The sequence below is a fragment of the Erythrolamprus reginae genome, chromosome 1 (assembly GCF_031021105.1).
Source record: "Erythrolamprus reginae isolate rEryReg1 chromosome 1, rEryReg1.hap1, whole genome shotgun sequence".
NCBI lineage: Eukaryota > Metazoa > Chordata > Lepidosauria > Squamata > Dipsadidae > Erythrolamprus > Erythrolamprus reginae.
In genome coordinates, this window is record NC_091950.1 from 127,828,136 (window position 1) to 127,853,041 (window position 24,906).

The 24,906-nt window shown below is 39.9% G+C and overlaps 2 protein-coding genes across 4 annotated transcripts in view; both read left to right on the plus strand.

Moving 5' to 3' along the window:
- The window catches only part of OSBPL5 (oxysterol binding protein like 5), a 173,025-nt gene extending 165,831 nt beyond the window's left edge, over nt 1–7,194 (plus strand). For all 3 annotated transcript variants that reach the window (XM_070764568.1, XM_070764584.1, XM_070764578.1), the window contains exons 18-22: nt 176–361; nt 1,167–1,305; nt 2,076–2,178; nt 3,590–3,692; nt 5,488–7,194. In XM_070764568.1, the coding sequence (XP_070620669.1) occupies nt 176–361; nt 1,167–1,305; nt 2,076–2,178; nt 3,590–3,692; nt 5,488–5,620 (664 nt within the window). In that variant the 3' untranslated portion in view covers nt 5,621–7,194. The remainder of the gene's footprint in view (nt 1–175; nt 362–1,166; nt 1,306–2,075; nt 2,179–3,589; nt 3,693–5,487) is intronic.
- A 3,144-nt stretch (nt 7,195–10,338) lies between these two features.
- Nucleotides 10,339–23,030, plus strand: PSMG1 (proteasome assembly chaperone 1). Its single transcript, XM_070735621.1, has 7 exons — nt 10,339–10,636; nt 13,863–13,957; nt 15,129–15,280; nt 18,424–18,486; nt 19,372–19,570; nt 20,453–20,589; nt 22,795–23,030. The coding sequence occupies exons 1-7, from the start codon at nt 10,506–10,508 to the stop codon at nt 22,864–22,866; spliced, it is 849 nt and encodes a 282-aa protein (XP_070591722.1). The 5' UTR covers nt 10,339–10,505; the 3' UTR covers nt 22,867–23,030.
- Nucleotides 23,031–24,906: the final 1,876 nt, after the last annotated feature.

Sequence of the window (24,906 nt, forward strand, 5' to 3'; positions counted from 1 at the left end):
AGTTGTTAACTGAGGGCTTCCTGTATGCATCCTCTGGCATTTCAGAAGGTTCAATACCATTACTTAACTAAGTTTCTTAGTTAACATTACTTAACTAACTAAGATCTCTTTCATTTCCACTGAACTATTTGGCTGTGCTGGCCTTCTGACTAACTGAATGGTTGACTCTTTTCAGACTCTGGCAGCATGTGACCAGTGCAATCGGCAAAGAAGACCAGCACAAAGCCACTGAAGAAAAGTTTGTGTTGGAAGAGGAACAGAGACAAGCAACACGAGAACGGAAGGAAAATGGAACAGAGTGGAAGCCCTTGCTCTTCTGGCACAATGCTACCACAAATGAGTGGCACTACAAATATGAAGAGTGAGTGACTTATACTTTTCAAATTGTGTTCCACGCTCAAGAATTTCATGGGCTTTTGTGGGAGTCTTGAGTTAACAACAAAAAAAAGTTCACTTGAATACAGCCAATTTTCAGTCACTTAGAGCTTTGTCTCTTGATCAAAGTGCCATTTTTTTGTGAAATCAACAAATTTCACAATCTGAAAAATATTGAAAATGAACCATTAGTAGTACAGAAGTACCTCTAGATACGAGCTGCTCCACATGCGAGTATTCCAAGTTACGAGCCACGAGGGGAGAGAAATTTCTGTTCCAGACCTGAGCTCAAATTTGGGATACGAGCCGAGCGTCCACTAGGTGGCGCAATAATCCTTGCTTCTGGTTATCTCGGGGGGTGAAAACAAAGTCTAAAAGCCATTTGTTCCAGATACGAGTTGTTCGACATACAAGCTCTCTTCTGGAACGAATTAAACTCATATTCTAGAGGTACTACTGTATTTTGTTCTTTTTAGATACTGCATTTATCATCTCTTGCAATATACCTTATAATTTCCTCTGTTGCAGGTGCCTAATTATAACATTGATATGTCTGGATCACCAAAAATTTAAATAAATATTTTGTTGTTGCTTATTGAGTTACAGTTAATCATGTATTTAATTATGCCTTTTTTTGAGTAACGTTATTTGTTTCTTTATATGGTCTTATGCCCTAAAGATCACTCATCTGGTTTAAAGTAAGCTTTTCTGATCCACCTGAGTTCAGTAACGAGCATGTGTATCAGTAATCGTGATCTGCTGGATTTTTATAAGCTTCTTTTTTGTTAAAGTTTAAGGCCTTGGGATCCTTTGAATGATATCGCCCAGTATGAGAAGGACGGTGTACTTCAAACCATGCAGAGGCACTTACCCAACAGAATGTCAACTCACAAGAACATGTGCATCGCTAACCAAGTTGCACGACACAAGGTGATTAATTAACTCTGCTGGCAATGTGCGTTTTCCACAATTTTTAGAAATTTGGAGCACTTTTCTCTAGTCTGCTTCCAGAATGGTGGAAAGCCAAATCAGATTGTGATTCCACAACCAATTCACTATGTCCACTCTGAAGCAAAAAAATGAAATAATGTGGAATACTGTGGAATAATGTAATCTCAACATAAATGCAAGCAGAATAGCAGTTAATACTAATAAGTGGTTGATATGCAGGATTTTAAAATTGGTATGGTTACATGGCTTTTTTTTGGGGGGGGGAGGTTCTCCTCACCATACCTTTGAAGCTTCATGAGAGTAATTTAGGAAAAGATTTGTACATCTTAAGAAGGTGAGTGGGTACAAAATGTGAAATACAAAGAAAATGTAAAGGAAAAGCCTTCCATGATCTGCAAATATTGACACCTTAGAAAAACAAAAATGGAAGAAAGAAAAGAAAAATGAAACTAGTTATCCTGCAGGGAAGGTTATCTATAATGCTCTTTAAAATATTAGACATTTAATCAGGCTGTGCTGTAACATGTTGCAAGCTTCCACTTATAGTGCTTCCATTGCCCAAGTGTAAATTTCTAGTGCCATAATCTAGCCCATCAAGAAAACTTTTATTTCAGTTCATAGTTTGACAAGCAATCTACAGTAGCAGAGAGTCAGTCCAAATGTGCACTAATTCTTAAATTCTATAGCATACCTAAAGTTTCTATTGTGGCTTATATCTTATGAGTTGCTTGGTATTTCTTTACATTCAGAATCGACACCGCAAAGCCAGTGATCAACCCTCCAACAACAGCCAGAATTCCGAAAGTAGCTGTTCAACGCCCGAATCTGTGCAGGAACTCTCAGATGATGACGGCAAGTACTGCATTTTGCAGTTTGTAATGTCACCGATATATCTTCACTGCCTTGAGATCTGTTGCTCTGTCACAATAATTCATCAGCTTTCCTCAGCCTAGTGACTTTAAGATGCTATTTTGGGGCAAGGCAAATTATACGTATCTGAAAGGCACTAGTTTAAGGAAAGCTCAGCTACTTTATCTAGGACATAGTGCTCACTGAATAATATGAAATAGCTCATTCTGTTAAAAAAAAAGAAGTTAGCAATAAATTGGCTGGATTGGAAAAAAAGGTTTTCCTTGATTTCAAGTATCAGAGGCCGAAATAGCATTATGAAAATCTTTTTAATGGTATTCATCACCTCCCCAACCTACTTTCAGATACGTTTGACTTCAATTCCCATAGCTTTTCAGCCAATCTGATCTTTTATTTGTCGAAGGTTCATTATATCTGGAAGGCACCAGCTCGAGGGAAGCACTTTTAGTATAATGTGTTAATTTGTGGCCTCTAGAATAAATATTATAAATTAGACAAGCTAATATTTTAATGAGATGGCAAAGTTTACAGTACAACCTCTTAGAGGTACATTTAGAAGATTTTAAAAGCTGGCACTTTCACCCTACTAAGGTTCAAAAGATGCACTTCATTGTACAGTATCTGTTTTTGTGAGATAATTTGTATGCTACACTTGTCCGTAGCTACAAGACTCTTTAAAGACAACTTGCCAGAGGACAATCACCATATGAGACAACTCAATGTGATAAATGTTAACCACCACTGTTTCTTCTGCATAATTTCCATTTTTGTCAGTGTCAAAAAAACAGTGGCAGATAACATCAATTTGAGTTATCCCACTGCAAGGTGTCCACATGGTGAGTTGTCCCATTCTGATCTACAAAGGGTGATTCTGGGTGTTTTCTTTGAATAGATCTATTCAGCGGGGTTAAAAATAATGACACGTACACATAACGTGACTTACATGCATCAGCTGCCATGACCCAACTGCATAATTGCATTATTTGAGCAATGGCATCATCATACAAATATCATTTTGACACATCATGGCTTGTTAGGGACATTGCTATCTGCAAGACCTAGAATAATATCAGTGTCCAGCAAATTTAAATTTTATGGTCCATTCCAGTTTTTATATGGCCTTTCATTATGGATAAGCAAATCCTCTAGAGTAGGAGTGTTAACCCAGCGGTCCGTGGGGCGGATGCGTCATGTGCTGGCCACGCCCACTGCCGTTTTAGCGAAGGGGGGAAGTTGGGTTACATCATGTGACAAAAATGTGACACCATGAGTTTGACATCCTTGCTCTACAGAGAAGGGCATTTTTTTATTTTTTTAAAAGGAAAAATGTATCTGATTCTTTTTCCCGAATCACATTGTGAAATCCTATCACTAAATTTATAATTTCATACAGGCCTTGGAAGCCCTTGTACTCAATGTGGGAAGGAAACCAGCCACTTGAAGGAAATTCACACTGCTGTCTTATCACTCCAGAGATCTCAGCAGGACATACATAAGTATGATGTTTCATTAGGAATGCAATGCTTTGTATGTAAAAACAAAAACTCAGTTGTGGGAGGTTCTCATTCACTTTCAAAATGGCTGCTGTGGTAGATTTAGTCTAGGACAAACCATTCTATCTCGAGTATTTTGGACAGTTTCAGGCAAAGCCCTGGCAACAACTACCCACCATGGCCCATCTATGGATTTAAAAAATAATAATTAAAGTGAAGAAAACCGTGAAGCAGTGAGCCTGGCAGATATCAAAAGAAATATTCATAGTATAAATATTCTATTACAGTGATCCCTCGAGTATCGTGAGGGTTCCGTTCCAAGACCCCTCGCGATAATCGATTTTTCGCGATGTAGGGTTGCGGAAGTAAAAACACCATCTGCGCATGCGCGCCCTTTTTTTCATGGCCGCACGTGCGCAGATGGTGGAGTTTGCGTGGGCGGCGGGCGGCACCCAGGGAAGGTTCCTTCGGCCGCCCAGCAGCTGATCTGCTCTGCAGCGCGGCAGCAGCGAGGAGCCGAAGATGGGGTTTCCCCGTTGCCCAGGCAAAGGGGAAACCCCATCTTCGGCTCCTCGCTGCTGCCGCGCTGCGGGGCAGATCAGCTGCTGGGCGGCCGAAGGAACCTTCCCTGGGTCTTCCCGCCGCCCAGGCAAAGGGGAAACCCCACGATCGCTTGCCGCTTGCCCGTCACCCCGCCCGCCCGGCCGCTCGCTTGCCGCTTGCCCGTTCACCCGCCCGCCCGGCTGCTCGCTTGCCGCTTGCCCGTCACCCGCCCACCCAGCCGCTCGCTTGCCGCTTGCCCGTCACCCCGCCCACCCAGCCGCTCGCTTGCCGCTTGCCCGTTCACCCGGCCGCCCGGCTGCTCGCTTGCCGCTTGCCCGTCACCCGCCCACCCAGCCGCTCGCTTGCTGCTTGCCCGTCACCCGCCCCACCCAGCCGCTCGCTTGCCGCTTGCCCGTCACCCGCCCACCCAGCCGCTCGCTTGCCGCTTGCCCGTTCGCCCGGCTGCTCGCTTGCCGCTTGCCCGTCACCCGCCCACCCAGCCGCTCGCTTGCCGCTTGCCTGTTCACCCGCCCGCCCGGCTGCTCGCTTGCCGCTTGCCTGTCACCCGCCCACCCAGCCGCTCGCTTGCCGCTTGCCGCTTGCCCGTTCACCCGCCCGCCCGGCTGCTCGCTTGCCGCTCGAGAGCAAGAGGGGGAGAGATAGAGAAAGAGAGAGAAGGAAAGAAAGAGATGAGAGAGGGAGGAAGAGAGTGTGAGAGAGGAAGAAGCAAGATAGAGAAAGAGAGAGAGAAAGAAAGATGAGAAAGGAAAGGAGTGACGTCATCGGATGGAAAAATCGCGATATAGCGTTTCGCGAAGATTGAGATCGCGAAAATCGAGGGATCACTGTATATAGAATATTATATTCTATTATAAAATATTCTATTATATACCGGAGTAATGAAAATAGTTAGCACAAAATCCTAAACTCTGGTTTATACTTCACACTGGCATACAACCTGGGAATCATAAACAAGGCATAGATTGACTGAGCATGTTATATGAACCCAGTCAAATGGTAGTGGTGTGCTTTTATAAGTACTTTTAGTCAACTTTGCTGCAAAGGTTAGAGCTGGTGAATAGAGCAACCCTTGTAGGTGTGGCATTATTTTAGCTCCTTTTTTGTAAAAAGTGAAAAAAGTATGTGTCTAGGCTTTAATTATGCATGGATGCTTTACATTTTGTGTAGGATCTGTATCTGCAAGTGATCATTGGCAATTTGAATAGTAATGGCTTGATTTTTGTTTTTTTTACAGAAACCTCACTGCGCTGAGCAAGGAATCTCTCTACAGGAGGGGCTCACCCCAAAATCTTGTGGACTCTCACTGTTGGTTTCTTCTCTGCATCTTTCTAACTTGTCAGCTCTTCATTAATTATGTCTTCAAGTAAAACACTGCATTGGGCAGCAATAAAAGTGAGAAGCTGTAGAGGAGACTTAATTGCAAGGGGCCCTTTGAGGCACCAAGCACTTTAATACACAACCAGGAGTGGAAGGAAGGAAGAGAGAGAGAGAAAGGGAGTCGGGTTAGGCAGGGAACCTGCATAGTTTTGTTCTTACGATCAGTGTCATTGCCTTTTTCCATGTACATTCACAAGGACCTCTTTACCTGTATGGGCCTTAATGCTAAAGCCAAATGTAGCTTTAATTGTGCAATTTTGATTTTTTTTATGTCTTGTCATTTTTCTGACGCAGTTAAGCGTTACCAGCCAGTATTGGTACATCCTTTGAGGCATTGTATGCATCTACTTCTTTTATAAAATGGTTCCCACTGATTTGTTTTATATCTCTTCTCTTGTTGAAGGAGGACATTTTTAGCATCCTTTAAAATGTCTTCCAGAATCAGTTAATTTGCATACATTAAGCAACCATGTGAACATTCAGCCAATGGGTATAGACAGCACAGTTTCATGAGTCTTCTGGTGTGTGCTGTCACATCTAAAATCCCTACGAATAGCACATCACATTCCACAAATATGTGCAATTTCTTATAGCCTGCCACTTTTAGGAAATTGGAGGCCTTCGAGGTGCAATTAGCTGATGCCCTAAATTATGTCAGTGAGCCTGCTTGTGTGTCTGTTTTTTGTTTTGTTTTGTTTTAAATTTGGGCTGCAAAAAAATCCAGATGTTTTTCTGAAAAGCAGCCAAGATACAGAAACGGTCTACTTTTCTGGATTTTGCAGCCTACATAAGATAGCCGTAACACACACACACGCACGCACGCACGCACCCACACACACACGATTGAGACATAATAAGTGGTCTCTGAAAGAATGCCTCTGAACTTTGTCACTATTTTGAAATGAGCATGTAAGCACTGTGTCTATAGGTAATTTTGTATGTCACAAAATCCCTAATGTACTGGGATTCACCAGGGTTCCCTTTTGCCACCGAGACCTTTTATCTATTGAAGCACACAAAACAAATACCCAAGCAGGTGCAAGTCGCTGCTTATACATATTTCTAAGGTGATTACTTGCAATCAATTTGTGCGGCTCCCCTGTATTGTCTATCAAAGATGATTGCTAGTATCAGTATTACATAACATCCCACTATCCTGCATAGGGCTGACTGACTGATTGAAGGCATCTTCAAATCTTGTGTGCACTTAGGTACATTTATAGTAAGGGTTTGCCACTGCATCCTCCGAATCTGTTGATAGTCTTCCTATTTTTACACCATTTTTAAAAAAGTTTTGCAATATTTTATGTAGAAATGCAGCCAGTACCAAGCTTTTCTTTTCTGGCCTGAAGTAATTCCAAGTGGTAAATACTTTATATATATATATATATAAATATCTGTATGTATGTATGTATACAGCCTTAAAATATTTAGTGGTGTTGCCAGTCTGGGCTAACTTTCAATGTAAATGTTTCCAGATTTTTAACTATGTTCTTTGTGATGTTCCCGTGTTAGGGGACAATTTGTGCTTGACACATTGGAATAAATTACATAATTTTCGTTATGGCTTTGTATGGCTGAATCATTGTACATGGAGCGTATCTTTATGTTCTTCTTCTAAATATTTTATTTGAGACACTTTAAAATCAAGGGGGAAGTCCTGGGCACATCACACGGATGCTGCCTGCTAGAATTTAGCAATGAATGCAACTCCTCATTCTGAATCGTTTTGTTTTCCAGCAGCCGTTGTTACTGTATAGAAAGAGTCCATTTGGTTTTTTTAAAAAGTTTTAAAGTTTGTTTGACTTCTGGTTGCTTTATTCCATGTAATAGAATTAGGGGACACATGCTACTGTGGCCAAACTATCCACCCCAGACCAGTGTTTCCCAACCGTGGCAACTTGAAGATATTTGGACTTCAACTCCCAGAATTCCCCAGCCAGCGAATGCTAGCTGGGGAATTCTGGGAGTTGAAGTCTAGATATCTTCAAATTTCCAAGGTTGGGAAACACTGCCCCAGACAGATGCTTTGCATTCCGTTCTATCAGAATGACATCAAGTTTGACACCAACACTCTGCAGTCTGCATTGGTTGCCGACCAATTTCCGGTCACAATTCAAAGTGTTGGTTATGACCTATAAAGCCCTTTATGGCATCGGACCAGAATATCTCCGGGACCGCATTCTGCTGCATGAATCCCAGCGACCGATTATGTCCCACAGAGTTGGCCTTCTCCGGGTCCCGTTGACTAAACAATGTCGTTTGGCAGGTCCCAGGGGAAGAGCCTTCTCTGTGGCGGCACCGACTCTGGAACCAGCTCCCCCCAGAGATTAGAACTGCCCCACCCTCCTTGCCTTCCTTAAACTCCTTAAAACCCACCTCTGCCACCAGGCATGGGGAAATTGAGATATCTCCCCCGGGCCTGTACAATTTATGTATGGTATGTCTGTGTATGTCTGCTTAATAATGGGGTTTTTAAATGTTGTTAAATTATTAGATTTGTTATGAATTGTTCTATTGCTGTTGTGAGCTGCCCCAAGGGGTGACATACAAATCAAATCAAATAAAATAAATAAATAAATGTGGTCGCACACTGTAGGCTACAAAGTACAAAACACGAGTCATCCTGTGAACCAGTTAATAGTCTGTTGAATTACTATGTTTTTATGAATAAGCCACAAAGGCTAGATTCATCGAAACATGTACAGGTAATCCTCAATTTATAAACACAGTTTGAATCAGAATTTCCATTATTTTCTGAGACACTTTTGCCATGGCTGTTTTAAGTAAATCACTGGAGTTATAAAAGTGCATCACATGGACATTAAGGAAATCTGGCTTACACATTGACTTTCCTTGTCGGAAGCCAGCTGGGAAGATCCCAGAACATTGTAACCATTGTAAAGACAATGGTCTTTACAAGGTATCCAACCTTGGCAACTTTTAAGATTTGTGGACTTCAACTCCTAGAATTCTCCAGACAGCATAGCTGGGGAGGCCTGCTTAAAACCATTGAACTGATTATTTAAAAAAACTTTAAAAACAGAAACCAACAAGAAAAGAAAAATAATAGATGGAGGAAGTAATGATGGAACCATCTCATGTTTGCTGGTATAACCAGTCTTGTGGGATCTTTGGAAGTTTGTGGATGATGAGGATGACCACAGTGTGGTCATTGAGGACCTGTATACTGCACGAGTCAAAAGGAGGGCTATGAAATTATTTACTGACCCCTCGCATCCTGGACATAAACTGTTTCGACTCCTAGCCTCAAAACGACACTATAGAGCACTGCACACCAAGACAACTAGACACAAGAACAGTTTTTTCCCCCAAACACCATCACTCCACTAAATAAATAATTCCCTCCACACTGTCAAACTATTTACTAAGTCTGCACTATTATTACTACTAGTTTTTTCTCATCATTCCTATCACCCATCTCCTCCCACATATGACTATGACTGTAACTTGTTGCTTGTATCCTTAAGATTTTTTATTAATATTGATTGTTTAATATTGACCCCTATGACAATGAGGGTTGTACCTCATGATTCTTGACAAATGTACTTTCCCTTTTATGTACACTGAGAGCATATGCACAAAAGACAAATTCCTTGTGTGTCCAATCACACTTGGACAATGAAGTATTCTATTCTATGATGAGGGTGACTGCAATGTGAACACCACAGCAGAAAAGACTTGCCACCAAAAATGGCTCCCTGGACAATGGAACCCAAGGTATGTCCATTCTATTAGATATGATAGAACAGGTAGATGGAATTAGAGAGAGCACTAAACTTTATTTTAATTTTATTCAAAGCTGGCTGAGGAATTCTGAGAGTTTGAAGTCCACAAGTTGTGCACACTGTCATAAACCCTCTTGAATCCTCCTATCAAATCGCTGTTTTGAATTAAACTTGAGTGGAATTAGGGAAGGAGGGCACTAGCAAATCTTTGCACCCAAGTGGGAATGAAATAGAGCATGCTAAACGATTGTGCATGGAAAAGAAGAAAGAGAACCTGATAGAAGACTTGAGGATTGGTTGTGTGAGGTTGTGAGACGTAATGCTCGTTTTGACTCGGAGACAACACGAGAAAATGCAGAGGAAAGATATTTGAATACAGGAGAAGTTGCAAGTAAAGAAACAGAAATCCAAAACAACTTGGTTGCGTTACTCGAACTAGGGGGGCTTGCAAAAGCTTTCAAGGTTCTGTTACAATAGAATTCTTTATTGTCCAAGTGTGATTGGACACACAAGGAATTTGTCTTTGGTGCATATGCTCTTAATGTACATAAAAGATACATTTGTCAAAAATCATGAGGTAAAAAACGCTTAATGATTGTCATATGGGTCAAATAAGCAATCAGGAAGCAATCAATATTAATACAAATCTTAAGGATACTTGTTACAGTCATACAGTCATAACTGGGAGGAAATGGGTGATGGGAGTGATGAGAAAAAAATTAGTAATAGTAATGCAGACTTAGTAAATAGATTGACAGTGTTGAGGGGATTATTTGTTTAGCGGAGTGATGACGTTGGGGAAGAAACTGTTCTTGCGTCTAGTTGTCTTGGTGTGCAGTGCAATAAAGTTGCCAAGGTCGGAGAGCCCTGGTTTAAAAGGCCGAAGCAACGTGCTCTAAATCGTAAACACAGGCGGATCTGGGCCACCCGAGGGCGCTGCAAGTAGCCAGAACTGCCCTACAAAACGAAAAGCGATTCTCCGAGCTGAAGGCGAGCATGCTCGCTGAGCTCCAGCCTCGCCGATCCAAGCGGCTTCTTTTTTGAGGCTTTAACCCGGAAGGAGACGCGCTTTTCGGCAACCTCTCCGGCGGGCTGCTCGGTGAATCGGCTCGGCTTTGCACCGGCGATGGCGACGTTTTTTGGGGAGGTGGTCACGCCCCCGTCCCGCGCGGGCCTGGATGACGAAGAGGAGCTGGCGGAAGAGCGCGAGGAGGCGCCGGAGGATCGTGAGATTCGGCTGGCGCTGGAGGAGAAAAGGTGGCGAACGGGAGGGATCCGCAAGCAGGGGGGAAAAATTGGGAAGGGGTGGGTGGGTTGGGGGACACTTCGTTTCCGAGCACGTTAGGAATATTGCATTTCTTTTTGAATGGTCGGCGCGGGGGGGGGGAAAGAGTGCTGCTCCCGAAAAATGCACAAAATTATAGCTAAAAGGGCACGTAGATATAGCGCACATAATACTACTACTACTACTACTACTACTACTACTACTACTACTACTAATAATAATAATAATAATAATAATAATAATAATAATAATAATAATAATAATGGGTCATTCTTTGTCAAGTGAACCAGGTGAAATTGAAGCCTTATTTGTAAAGAAACCATCACAAAAACAACATATCTGATAGAAAAAAAGTTGCTGTTTCTAATGAAGATGATTGACGGTGAGGAAACTGAGTTCTCTGTTTTCTCACCTTCAATCATCTTCATTTTTATTTCATTAGATAGAGCACGTTTTTTTCTATCATATTTGTTGTTTTTGTGATGGTTTCTTTTCAAATAAGGCTGCAAAAATCAATCAAAGAATGACCCTAATAATAATAAAAAAATAAAAAATAGTGATGATAATAATAACAATAACAACAACAAAACAACAACAATAATAATAATGAATGAATAATCCATCACACAGTTCCAGATGCTTGTGAAGTGTTCAGCTTATGATATTGTGATACCAAATCCAGCATATGTCTTGTTTGCTGTGAAATAATAATAATAATAAAAATAAAATAACAACAATGATAATAATAACAACAGTTGAAAGAGACAACAGTTGGAGGTCTTCTAGTCCAACCCCCTGCTTAAGCAGGAAACACTACTTCAGAGAGATGGTTGTCCAACATCTTCGTAAAAACTTCCAGTGTTGGAACATTCACAACTTCTGGAGGCAAGCTGTTCCACTGATCAGTTGTTTTAACCATCAGCAAATTTCTCCTTAGTTTTAAGTTGTTTCTCTCCTTGTTTAGTTTCCACCCATTGCTTCTTGTCCTACCTTCAGGGGCTTTGGAGAATAACCTGACTCTCTCTTCTTTGTGGCAACCCTTGAGATATTGGAACACTGCTATCATATCTCCCCTGGTCCTTTTCATTAAACCTAAACATAGAGAGTAGATCTGGAATCATTGTTAGTTGATTTTCCAGTGTTTCTTAAAGCAGGGTCCACGAGATCAAAACTATTTGCCAGCCTATGTTGGAAAATGAAATATTTAAGCGATACAATGATACATGCATTGCAATCCCGTCAAATGATCGTCAGAAGCTGGGTAGTATCAGCGAGTGCACCAGTTTTCATTTTTAATACAGTAACCATTGACCAAAAAGTTGCAAACAGTAGTTCTTTTGGGGTTCCCCCATAGTTTTGTTTTTTAATGGAAAGAGGTCCGCGGAGCAAATAGTTTAAGACACTCCAGTCTATTAACTTGCAGGATGGAGATTGCACAATGTGATAGTCAGCAGCTGGACAAACAGGGTTTGTGCAATATGCTAAGCTTCAAAAAAGCAGCCAACATTACCATTCACCAAGCTTAGCATGGGATGTGAATGTAGTAGTAATTATCATTTGCAGGGCACACATGGATGAAGTGCTTCTCAAACCAAGTATGGTATTTAATTGGCTCAATAAATATATGAGTTATAAACTTCATAATATAACACGAAAATATATGATGGAGTGGGCGGTGAAATAGTTTTTTTTTACTACACCACCACTTATATTATTCCTTTTTTTTGGCGAAGAAAAACCCATCTCTCCTGGATATCCTTAGTGTTTGGCCTGATTCAATTAAAATGAGCTTCTGTGCATTCCCATTAACTCTGGAAGGGCACTTGTGATCCTTAGAAGTGTGGGAGAAATGTCAACATTGCTTTTTTTAAGGATTCTCTTATTTCAATATTTATTTATTTATTCAACCATTCATCCATTCATTCATTAATTCGTTCATTTGACTTTTGTGCTGTCCAATCTCAATGGCACTCAGAGCAGCTTACAACCATATAAAAATACAAACAATAATAAAAGAAGTTAAATATTAAATATTAAAACAATGAAAACCCCATTATAAAAACCTACAAGCAAGCAATCCACTCAACACGCATACCACTCATGCACAAATTGGCCGTGACAGATCTTCAAGGACAAGGTCTTCACAGCCTTATGGAAGGCCAGCAGGGTGGGAGCAGTACGGACATCGGGGGGCGGAGTTGGTTCCATAGAACCGGGGCAGCCACAAAGAAGGCCATCCCCCACAGTCCTGCCAACCTACATTGCTTAGTCGACGGGACCTGGAATAGGCCAACTCTGTGAGATCTTACTGGTCTCTGGGAGGTATATGGCAGAAGACGGTTCCGTAGATATAATACTAAAAATTAAGCACAAAAAAAATCTCCCCTCTCAAATAGAAGTAAAAGGTGGAGTGATTTGCAGTAGAGAAACAGATGTGACACATTTTCCCTTTCCTGTGGGGTTTTCCGTAGCTGGTTTTTAAACATAGTTACTATTACAGTAACCACGTGGTATAATGAAAAAAACACTAAAACCCCACAACCCAAACCCCTAACAAACCAAAAAAAAACCCCTGGGGCTGGGTGTAGGTTTTGTTTTCATTCTATGCTTATTTCTTTTATGGTAGTTTATTTTTAATCCAGCCTTCTTTGCTTTTACAATGTATTGAACTATTCACTATGCATTCTGGATTCATGCAACACATTAAGCTTACCTGTCGTTACCTGGCCTGCATTCATGGTCTCATGTGAAAGCAGCTATGTTGTTTTCAGTGGTTAGTGTTTTTTTATTTCCTTGGGGAAAACAGTACAGGAATCATTTCTTCGGAAAGCAGCCTGAAAGCTGCTCTTTGCATCAGCGAGTGGAGAGTGAAAGCATTTTTAGTCAGCTCCACTGTAATGGACGCTAAGGGATTTTCTTTGTATTTAGTCCATTGTCATTGTGTGATCTACAAATTGCTACCAGTAGAAGGTAGCAATTAGGTCGTTTGCTTGCAGATGTTTCATTACCAGATTAGATAACATCTTCAGTGAGAAACTGTCTGTAAGAAAACAATTTAAGCTCAGAGAGTACCAAAGATTCCACACTACAAATTGCTTTTCTCTGAGGTAACTCAAAGTTTTGTTGCTTTGTTGTTTTCTTTTCCCGTAGCCTTTTTCTTCAGGACTTTTTAATCTTGTCCTTTTTTCTGATACTTAGAGATGTTTGTATCACGTGGAATACCTCAAATATATCAGCAGAAGAAAAGTTTCCATGTTCAAAGTTCATCTTGGGTGTTGGAGGCAATGCCGTAGGTGAGTAGTGCAAAATGGCCTTTTTTTCTTTCAGCACTGAAGTATAGATAATCCTTGACATAGAAGAGTTCATATACTGGCCCTTCAAAGTTACAACGGCACTGAAAATAATAATAATAATAATAATAATAGTAATAATAATAATAATAATAATAATAATAATAATAGTAATAATAATTTATTAGATTGGTATGCCACCCCTCTCCCAAGACTCGGGGCGGCTAACAACAATAATAAAACAAATATTACAATGAAACAAATCTAATATTAAAAACATCTAAAGCCCCATCATTTAAAACCATGCAGCACACGCATACCAAACATAAAATATAAAAGCCTGGGGGAGATGTCTCAGTTCCCCCATGCCTGGCGATACAGGTGGGTCTTAAGTAATTTGTGAAGGACAAGGAGGGTGGGGGCAGTTCTAATTTCTGGGGGGAGTTGATTCCAGAGGGCCGGGACCCCACAAAGAAGGCTCTTCCCCTGGGGCCCACCAAACGACATTGTTTAGTCAACGGGACCTGGAGAAGGCCAACTCTGTGGGACCTTATCGGACGCTGGGATTCGTGCAGTAGAAGGAGGTTTGGGAGGTATTCTGGTCCGATGAAAAAAGTGACCTTTGACCGTTTTTCACACTTAAGACCATGGGAGCATCCCCAAGATCATGTGATCAAAATTCAGATGCTTGGCAACTGACTCATATTTATGACAGTGATATAATTGATCACATTTTGTGACCTGACAAGCAAAATCAGTGTGGAAACCGAATTCATTTAACAACCGTGTTACTAATTCAACAGCTGCAGTGATTCACTTAACAACCGTGGCAGGAAAGGTTGTAAAATGGGGCAAAATTCATTTTAGCACATAGTTCACTTAGTAACAGAAATTTTGGGCTCTATTATGACTGTAAGTTGAGGATCACATGTAGTTCATGGGGTCTACGGAGTCTACGGAGAGGGGCGGCATATAAATTTAATAAATAAATAAATAAATCTTGTTGGTTCATTTCTGTCAACTGAAATAAATAATAAAATAATTTGTGTGTAAATTTAAATGCAATGCTTTATGGGTAAATTTAAATGCAATGCTTAGTTTTGCTAATAATGATTGCTAATATAGATTCAAAACAGTCTTGTGATTCATCTAATAAATCTCATTTGGTCCACAGCATTCTTGTCTTCATTTATTTTGAACTCTGGAAGCTGGGAACTGATTGGATCTGCCCAGTTATGGAATGAATGGTGCAGAACATCAAAAGTAACAAATCTTCTTCCAAAAGATTTATACTGTTGCTTTTATCGGTCAGTTTCAGATCCCACAGTAAGTAATATCTTTTCCTATTTGGGGATAGAGGCTGACAAGTTCAATCAAAACTTTCAAAATTATTTTAAAAAGTGAAATTAAAGCAAGTCATGCTCAATTTTTCAACATTTGTGTAGATTTTTTTGACATGTCTGGAAGGGGATTGCAATTTTTTTGTTTTTTAATTTCCCAGTCTATCCTACAACCCTGGGTTTCCATTGTAGCCACCCCTTCAAATGCTAATCGTGTTTTGACCCTACTGAGCTTTCAAAGTGAAACAGGTTTTTCACCCTGCTGAGACTTCAAGTAATAATTGTTTTGATTCACAGGCCTCTGGCAAATTCCAATCTCCGAAATCACTTATTGATTACTAAAAACTCACTCTTTATTCAAAATCAAGCACACGCGAATGAAAACGCAGAACTCGTACATGAATGAAAGAGCACCAGAACTCATTCTTTCCTGAGATAAAGTCCCAAAGTCAATTTTACTGAAACATAAATCTGCTCACCGAAGACATTGCTAACACAGAGTCCAACAAGAATGATAGTTTTGCAACAGAACTCATGGTTTTAAAGCTTCGTTCCAGCACACTCTCAGTTTCATGTCTCTTCTAAAGAATGGTGTTGCGTCTCCATGCCCCATTCCCCACAATCCCATTCCTTTATAATGCCTGGAAGTGACATCACACCTCAAAGAGCTAAGGCTGTGAATTAATACCTTTTACTCTGGAGCTCCTCTCGCCTTCGAAGCATTCTTCGATAGCGAGGATTTATCCAATTATTTTCCACTAACATATCTTCCTCACTGTCTGACTGGGACAACTCAGGAATTTCTAATTCAGAATTATTTATGGGAATGGAAGTAATTCCCCATCCTAACTTGAGATGCAATCATCTATATGCACTGTGTGTGGTACTCCAGTTATAGTCTCTTTCAATTACCTCAGATGTTGTTGTACATACTCCTGATCGGTTGGAGGATAATGAAGATATTGAGGACTCGGATTCAGATAGTGTTTATGAAGTAGTGGGAGGCCCGGAGTTACAGGTAGTAGAACAGGTGGGAGGCCAGCCACAGGATGGGGCTATGAGTTCAGGATCTAGTGAGGGAGAATCAGACGCTCACTGGGTTAACCCTAAATTCAGAAGGGTCCAGAAACGTAGAGAGCAGAGGTCTGGAAGAAGATATTAAGGAGAGGAATGGGTTAAATATTGTAGTGATGTATTTAGCACGTCGGGGTCAGTGGAGAAGAAGGGTGGAGTTTCAACGTTGCCGAAAAGAATAATGGATGTTTTTTTGCCACGCTAAAGTAAGCCAAAGTATTTTGTACTGTATTCAGTCAGTGCTGCTGTTTTTCAAAGTTATGTGGTTAGGAAAATAAATCTTGTTTAAGTGAAGCAGGAAGAGGAATGTGAGAAATGCGGCTAAGAGAGAGATAACGGACCGAGTGCTGTATGGAATGTGTTTGAAGTACAGGAGAGCAGAGAAATAAACGGAGTTGCTTTATTCATGAAATGATGCATTTAATAAGAGTTATTTGTAATTACTAAATTTCTACCAGAAACCAGAACAGATGTTAGCGAAGAAGAATCATGCAGCAATGATTAAGGATGTGCTGGTTGGAATATTTGTCCACGTAGTCTTCCTCTTACAGCCATTCATTTAGTGAATGTTAGAAGGTACTGCGGCACTGGGGGGGGGGGGGGAAACTGGCGACCATTTTTTACACTTAATGGCTGTTACAGCATCTCCAGGATCATGTGATCCAAATTCAGATGCTTCGCAACTGGCATGTATGTATGACGGTTGCAGTGACCTGGGTTCACACAATCACCTTTTGCAACTTTTTGACAAGCAAAGTCAATGGGAAAGCCAGATTCACTTAACAACCGTGTTAGTAACCTAAAGACTGCAATCATTCACTTAATAGCTGTGGCAAGAAAGATCCTACAACAGGGCTAAAGTCACAACTGTCTTGCTTAACAGTGGAAATTTTGGGCTCTGTTGTGGTCATAGGTTAAGGACCTGTATAATGTTCAGTGCAAGCATATATAAATTCACTTAAAATTATTACAAAATGTTTTACAGATGATACGTAGCACTATCTAGATTGGCAAAAATATATCCAAATTCCAATCCGAACTGCTGGAAATGCAAAAAAGAATTAGGCACCTTCTTTCATCTATGGTGGACCTGTCCCAAAGCAAAGGGTTTATGGCAAATGATACAAAGATGGTTACAGGAGATAATAGACACGGAATTAGAATTTACCCCTGAATGCTTCTTATTAGGAATAAGAAAAAAACCCCAATATTCTAAAAAAATTCAATACTTAATAACAATATAATAACGGCTGCACAATATTGGAAAAAGAATGCAGTACCACTACAAAATATAAAATATAAATATATGAGCCGGGGTGGCGCAGCAGGTAGAGTGCTGTACTGCAGGCCACTGAAGCTGACTTGTAGATCTGAAGGTCAGCGGTTCAGATCTCATCACCGGCTCAAGGTTGACTCAGCCTTCCATCCTTCCGAGGTGGGTAAAATGAGGACCCGGATTGTGGGGGCAATAGCCTAGCTCTGTTAAAAAGTGCTATTGCTAATATGTTGTAAGCCGCCCTGAGTCTAAGGAGAAGGGCAGCATAAAAATCGAATAAATAAATAAATAATCATAGATAAAATTTATAGATGTGCAGAAATGGATAGGCTGACAATGGAGATCAAGGGATTAAACAACACAGAATATTATGAAACTTGGAACAAGTGGTATAATTGGATTGAAAATAAAATTAAAACAATGTGATATGTGAAAGAATGTATGAAAATGGAATTATGTAAATATAAACAAAGTAGATTATAGAATTGATACAATTTAAGAGGTTGGGTACTGATCTGTGTATAATTACTGTAATGTTTTATAAATGAAAAAAATGAATAAATAAAGCATTAAAAATAATTTCACTTAGTAGCTTATTCTGAACTGAATGAGATTTACTTCCAAAGAAATACCAAGAAGTTTGCAGATTGTGGTGATCCAGGGAGCTGTGTGTGTGTGTGTGTGTGTGAGAGAGAGAGAGAGAGAGAGAAAGAGAGATTTGTTGCATTAGACATTCATGACTTTTTCATTAAAATTAATGTATTTCTCATCCTTTTCAGATTTTACTGTGTCAGTGCAATTGTTATGTAGCTGAAGATCAACAGTTTCAGTGGCTTGAAAAGGTAATGGGGGGAAATAGCACAGACAAGGCCAAGGTCAACTCACCAAGACTCTTCCCTTTCTGAATGCATTTTTGATTATATTTTGGAACAGACCATGAATTGGAGGCTGCATTTATCTAGCAGTGATTTCATTTAACATACTGTATATTCTATCAACCTAAAGTAAAGGAAAGAGGCATTATTTGCAGTTGTATAGCAAATTCAGATTTGAAAGCAAAAATATGCTTTGGAGTGCATATCCCAAAGGTGCTTTTTTTCAAGAGGCAATTAGACTTTCTTGTCCTTTCTTTTAGAGCTGTTTCAAAGTACAAATGCAAGGAATATAAATCCTTCCATTCTCCGCCATCGAGTCAGAGTTGAAGAAGTTTTTTGGCTTGAGAAGCGAAATGTCTTCAAAAGAAAAGAAAAAAAACCCAAAGTCCAGTTGCCTCCTGAAAAAAGCATGTTTGGGACACCATGACCTGGATGACTGAGAATCTCCATAGACTTTCAGAGTGCATATGTACTGTATTTTCAGAAAGCACATATTTGCCTCTCTTCCTGGCATTGCAAGGCATAATGGCTATTCATGGATCATGGCACTAGTCATGCTTGGTTTAAATTAGAATTACGGAGATGTATTATTGCCTGTGCAATTGTCTGTAGCCTCTTTTTTAATCTTAGAATTTGAGTCCTGCACAGCCCCACTTCATCACATATACCATATAATTGGAGTATAAAACGCACTTCTTTCCTCCCTAAAAGAGGCTGAAAATTTCGGTGCGTCTTATACTCTGAATGTAGCTTTTTTGAAGCTTTTCCCCCCAGCTCTAATGTGGCACTAATGATCTTCCCAGCTCTGGAGGGATAATTCAGCAATGTTGATGTTTTGAATCTTCTTTTTAGGTTTTCGGATGCCTGCAGCGGATTGATTTGCAAGTACTGGTTCTTTCAGCGTGTTCTGTAACAGATTATAAAACCACTGAGTCCACTCTGACTCTCCCTTCACCCTTCCTGAAAGCATTGAAGACAAGAGCATTCAAAGATGAAGTTTATTGCTCTCTTCTAGAACAACCAAACATTATACGGGATCTTCCGGCAGCAGGTATTTCATACCATATTTATGCACCTTATAGGTAATTAATTAGTTAATTTCTAGTTAATTTTTAGTGTTGAAAATGTGATGGGGTAACAATAATGTCAGATCCTTTCATATTTTAGCTTGTGCATCTCTTGTGCTAACAGAATGTCTAGCATTTTTTTCCAAGCAATGCACATTATAAATGATGGTATTATAATTTACCATGATTTACTGAATCACTGGACTTTTAATTCTGATAGTATTTTTTTATTTTTACTTTTACTTACAAAAATGCTGGTGACTCCTCTAGATTATTGTTTCAGAGATTTCCTTATCAGTTTTTTCAATGCCTTTAACAATGGCAGAACTTCTCATGTACTTGAAAAGTTCTCTAAAAATTCAGTGAGGTGTTCAGACAAGTATCTGCCTTAAATGTTGAATTGACTAGCACAGTCAAACATCAGGAGTTAACCACAGAAAATGTTTTATGACATTTTGGGTTACATCATAAAATATTTTAGGATAATTTTATGTCATAAAATGATTTGCTGAATTTCCAATTCCATGGATCCTAGATTTTGAATGCATTCTGTAAATGAGCCCCTTTGAGGTATCTTAGTTCAAAACATAGTGTTTTAGCTCACTAAATTGTATTAGCTTCACTCCCAATTTATAATGAATGAGATCTAATACATTTTAACAATAGAACTGATCCTTTCTTTGGTTCTCAGACATGTACAAATCAGATATTAGCCTTCCAAGTTAAAAGTAACCATTTGTGTGCCAAAGTAAACTAATCATTGATCTGAGTTCCCTTTCTAGCGTAAAATGGAAGATAACATACTACAATCTAATACGTTGTTATCCAGAGAACTTATTAATTGTTTCCCTCTCTTTTTTATTTAGTTCTTAGTTACTGTCAAGTGTGGCAAATCCCTGCAATATTTTATCAGTGTTACACTGATATACTCCAACTGGACTTAGTAACTATTGAAACCTTCAAACCTGTCTTATCATCCAAAATTCTAAAAGGTTTAGTAGAGGTAAGTTTTAATTATAACATTGAATGGCAAAGAGATGGGTGAATTGTAGTGTTCTGCCCAGGATCTTGTCTTTGGGGAAATGGGCACCTATATAAATTTGATTAATAAATAACATCTAGTTCTTTAAATTAATACTTGCATTTATATGAATTTAAACATGTACATGCTGGTCAATTTCAAACATTTATTTATTTATTGATTGATTTGATTTGATTTGATTTGTATGGCGCCCCTCTCCGAAGACTCGGGGCGGCTAACAACAGTATAAAAAGACAATGTAAACAAATCTAATATTAAAAATAATCTTTAAAACCCCAATTTAAAAAACCACTCATACATACAAGCATACCATGTATAAATTCTATAAGCCTAGGGGGAAGGGAAATTTCAATTCCCCCATGCCTGATGACAGAGGTGGGTTTTGCATTCCGTAATCCAGTGGTGGATCTACTTTTTTTTTAAAAAAAAAAAGAAAGAGTGATTGCAAAAGCCAGATTTCTGCAAGTGGATTGAAACTGAATAAAAAGATCAGAGATCACAATGAAGTGAGTGGTCCCATAGGAAAGTAGCTGATTCTGCCTGAAGAATGTTCCAGCCTGAAGAATGTCATTCTTGGCCACCTTCCCAGTACATTTAACATTAATAGAGTTGGAAGGGACTTTGTAGGTCATCTAGTCCACCCCCCTGCTCAAGCAGGAGATGCTACACCATTTCTGACAAATGGCAGTCCAATCTCTTCTTGAAACTCTCAAGTGATGAAGCTGCCACTTCTGAAGGCAAGCTGTTGCATTTGTTGATTGTTCTCACTGTCAGAAAGTTCCTCCTTGTTTCTGGGTTGAATCTCTCCTTGATCAGTTTCCATCCATCAGATGTCAACCATCAGTTTGCATCTCAGTACAACCTCCATTGCCCGCATATAGCATCCTGAGGAAGGTTGTGGGAGAAAACACCCATTGCAGAGCATAACACTAAGTCATCCTCAAACTTTGTTTCAGCTCTAGGATGATAATGGATTACAGGCAGAAATAGCAACAGCAATAGAATTTAGACTTATATACCACTTCACAGTGCTATACAGCCCTCTCTAAGTGGTTTACAGAGAGTAAGCATATTTCCCCCAACAACCTGGGTCCTCATTTTACCCACCTTGGAAGGATGGAAGGCTGAGCCAACCTTGAGCCTACTGAGATTCAATCTGCCAAACTGCAGTGGTTACAGTGCAGTACCACAAGCAGAAGTAGCTTGCGGTACTGCACTCTAACCACTGCACCACCGAGGCTCTTGGAGAAATGGTTAGTGACCCATCTTTTCACTGGGCAGTTGCCCCAGGCACAACAACTTTGGTATTTCTGAGGTTGAGCAGGATCAGTCAAGAGGCTTCTATCTGCTGTGACCATAATTAAGTGTATTATCTGACACTTACCTGAATGCTGTTAGATTAAATTTTACTTTATTAAATCAACATGTAATCTTAGATTCTCTGGAGATTCTCATAGCAAGTGAACAAGGTTGCTAACGCTCACATAACTGGCCATGAAAGAGAATTCTATTTATTTATTTATTTTATTTATTTATTAGATTTGTATGCCGCCCCTTTCCGTGGACTCAATTTCCTACTTGTGCCAGTCTTATATTCATGGGAGTGTTAACAAGTGCCAAAAACGTTATTTTTCCCTTTTTGCTAACTTGAGAAATAATTTTTAAAACCATTTTGTGGGAGAGCTGTGTGATTTCCGGAGAGGTTGGACTGCAAATAAACATACCCCTGCAGCAATTGTGCCTATCCTTATTTGACAGAAATGTAGTGTAGATTGTTGCATCTGACTAGATCAGTGTTTTTCAAAGTTGGCGACTTTAAGATCTGTGGATTTTAACTCCCTGAACCCCCGCAGCCTGCAAGTTTGAAAAACAAGAATGCCCAATTAAGATGTTGATGTTTATAGTAAATTTAAGAATATTCAATTGTATGTCCAGTTAAATTATATTGTTTCCTCCTTCTGTTGCTGTCTTTATTGGGTAAATTATTTAAAAAATGAAACAAAACCAGCTGATTAGCAAATTCTAGAGCTTTATGTGCTGCATTTCACAAATGCTTCACTTATATGTGGTTTGTTTTATATGTAGGTGTATACTTACCCCCAACAATTATATAGTGAAACCCCTTCAGATATTGCTCTAACTTTATTTTTATTTTGTTTTCCCCAGGATATTTCAAGAAGCACAGAAATATTAACAAAATTGGTGACACCTAATGACATTCCTAACATCTACACTTAAAAATTACTTCTGATCCTTCAAAATTTGATTAAACTTCTGTATTTGTAAATTCCAGCTCCTTTGGAACCAGTGGGGCATGGACTATTTTTTGTATCACTGATCATTTGGGGGAGGGTTAGTCTGATTTAAAAAAAATTAAAACATGACCTTTTTATGTTACACAAGTGGAAGAATATATATATTTTCTTCAGAATATTTTATGCATTTTGTTTCCTACCCACAAGTTATAACACTGTTACCACTAGGCATATTGATAGATTTGAGGGTAGGGAAGCAAAGGGGGCAGAACTGTTTCTCAAAATTAGTGGTAACTACTCAAGCATGGTGAGAGGAAAAATGCACACAGTAGAAACAGCAGGAATATGAGAAAGCAGAGAGCTGGTGTTAGATGATTGAGTCAGAAAAACATTACGGAAGCTTGAACAAAAGAAATAGGGTTTTAGAAAAAAGAATTCTGGGGATTGGTGGAAAGAGAAGTGATGTAGTAGAGGTCATAATTACAGTGTATATGTGCACATAGAGAACAGTTATATCACATAGGTTTTGTTGAGCTTGACAGTGCTTGCTTCTGATTACAAGGTTTTTGACTTTTTAAATACACACTTAAAAATCTCCACTCAGTTAAACTGCAGCGTTAAGCTGGTAATAAAACACACAGTTTGCAAATAGGTGTGTAATCCACTACAACAGTATTGGTGAACGTTATGTGGCTTGGGTGCTAAAAGGCTGCACACGATAGCACACCCATAATGCAGTGCCCCCCCCCACATGCGCACAACCCCTGTGCTGCCCCCCGCGCATGTGTACAAACCCCCCTGCCCCCCATTCGCACAGAGCTCACCGAAGCCTCTGGACTTTTGGAAGGCCTGTTGGGCCATTTTTTACCATCCCCAGTGTACAGGAGAGCCTCCTGAAGCCTAGGGATGGTGAAAAATGGCTCAACAGGCAAACCAGAAGTTCGGAAATGAACTTCCAGTTGGGCCGTTTTTGCCATCTTCAAGATTTAGGAGGCTTTCTTGAACCATGGAAAGAGTGAAAATGGCCAAAAAGAAGGGTGAAAACCAGCTGACTGGTACATGCATGTGTGCTAGAGCTGACATAGTGCAATGTCTCATGTGTCCTCAGATACCATAGATTTGCCATCACTGCACTACAGGGTGTATCAAGCTTGCAAGTTGATTCTACTAAAACACTCTCATTATTGGACACTGCATTTAATTAGCAACACTTGTTAAGTGAAGTTGGTTTCCCCATTGACTGCTTGAGAGGAAGTCACAAAAGGGGATCTCGTGACCCTGGGATATTCCAACCGTCATAAATGTGAGTCAGTTCTCAAGCACTTGAATGTAAATCACTTAACTATAGATCTGGACTTCAACTCCCAGAATTCCCCAGCCAGCATTCGCTGGCTGGGGAATTCTGGGAATTGAAGTCCAAATATCTTCAAGTTGCCAAGATTGGGAAACACTGCTATAGATGCTTCCAACAGTCATAAATGTTAAAAAATGGTAATAAGTCACTTTTTTCAGTACCGTTGTAACTTCAGTTACTAAATGAACTATTGTAAGCCGAGAACTACCTGTATTATCCTATTCACCTTCCCAATATAGTTAGAAGAATAGAATGGATAGAATTTTGGAAAACATCAGGTGATTGGCAGGTAGGCAGGTGCGTCCTCGTGAGATTTAGCTTTTGTGCATGTTCAGGAAGCCAAATCTTGTGCATGGAAACTCGCACGAGCGAGAGTTCACCGGTTTTTGGCGGGTTTTTTTGCTTCCGCGCAGCAAAAAAATCACAGAAAATCGGTGAAATATCTCTGTCACGCGCATCCTCATGTGAGGTTTGACTTCGTGCGCAGAAGCCAAATCTCACACAGCATGCTCACCCACCCGCTGATCCCCCAGAGCTGTGCAGTAGCAGCAGTGACAAGGGACCCCTGCTTGGACGGTTGCAACCAGATTCTAAATAATGCATTATGTGAATCCAGAGAAATACATTAATTGGATATCCAGGCATAAGTGGGTACAGATGCTACACTTA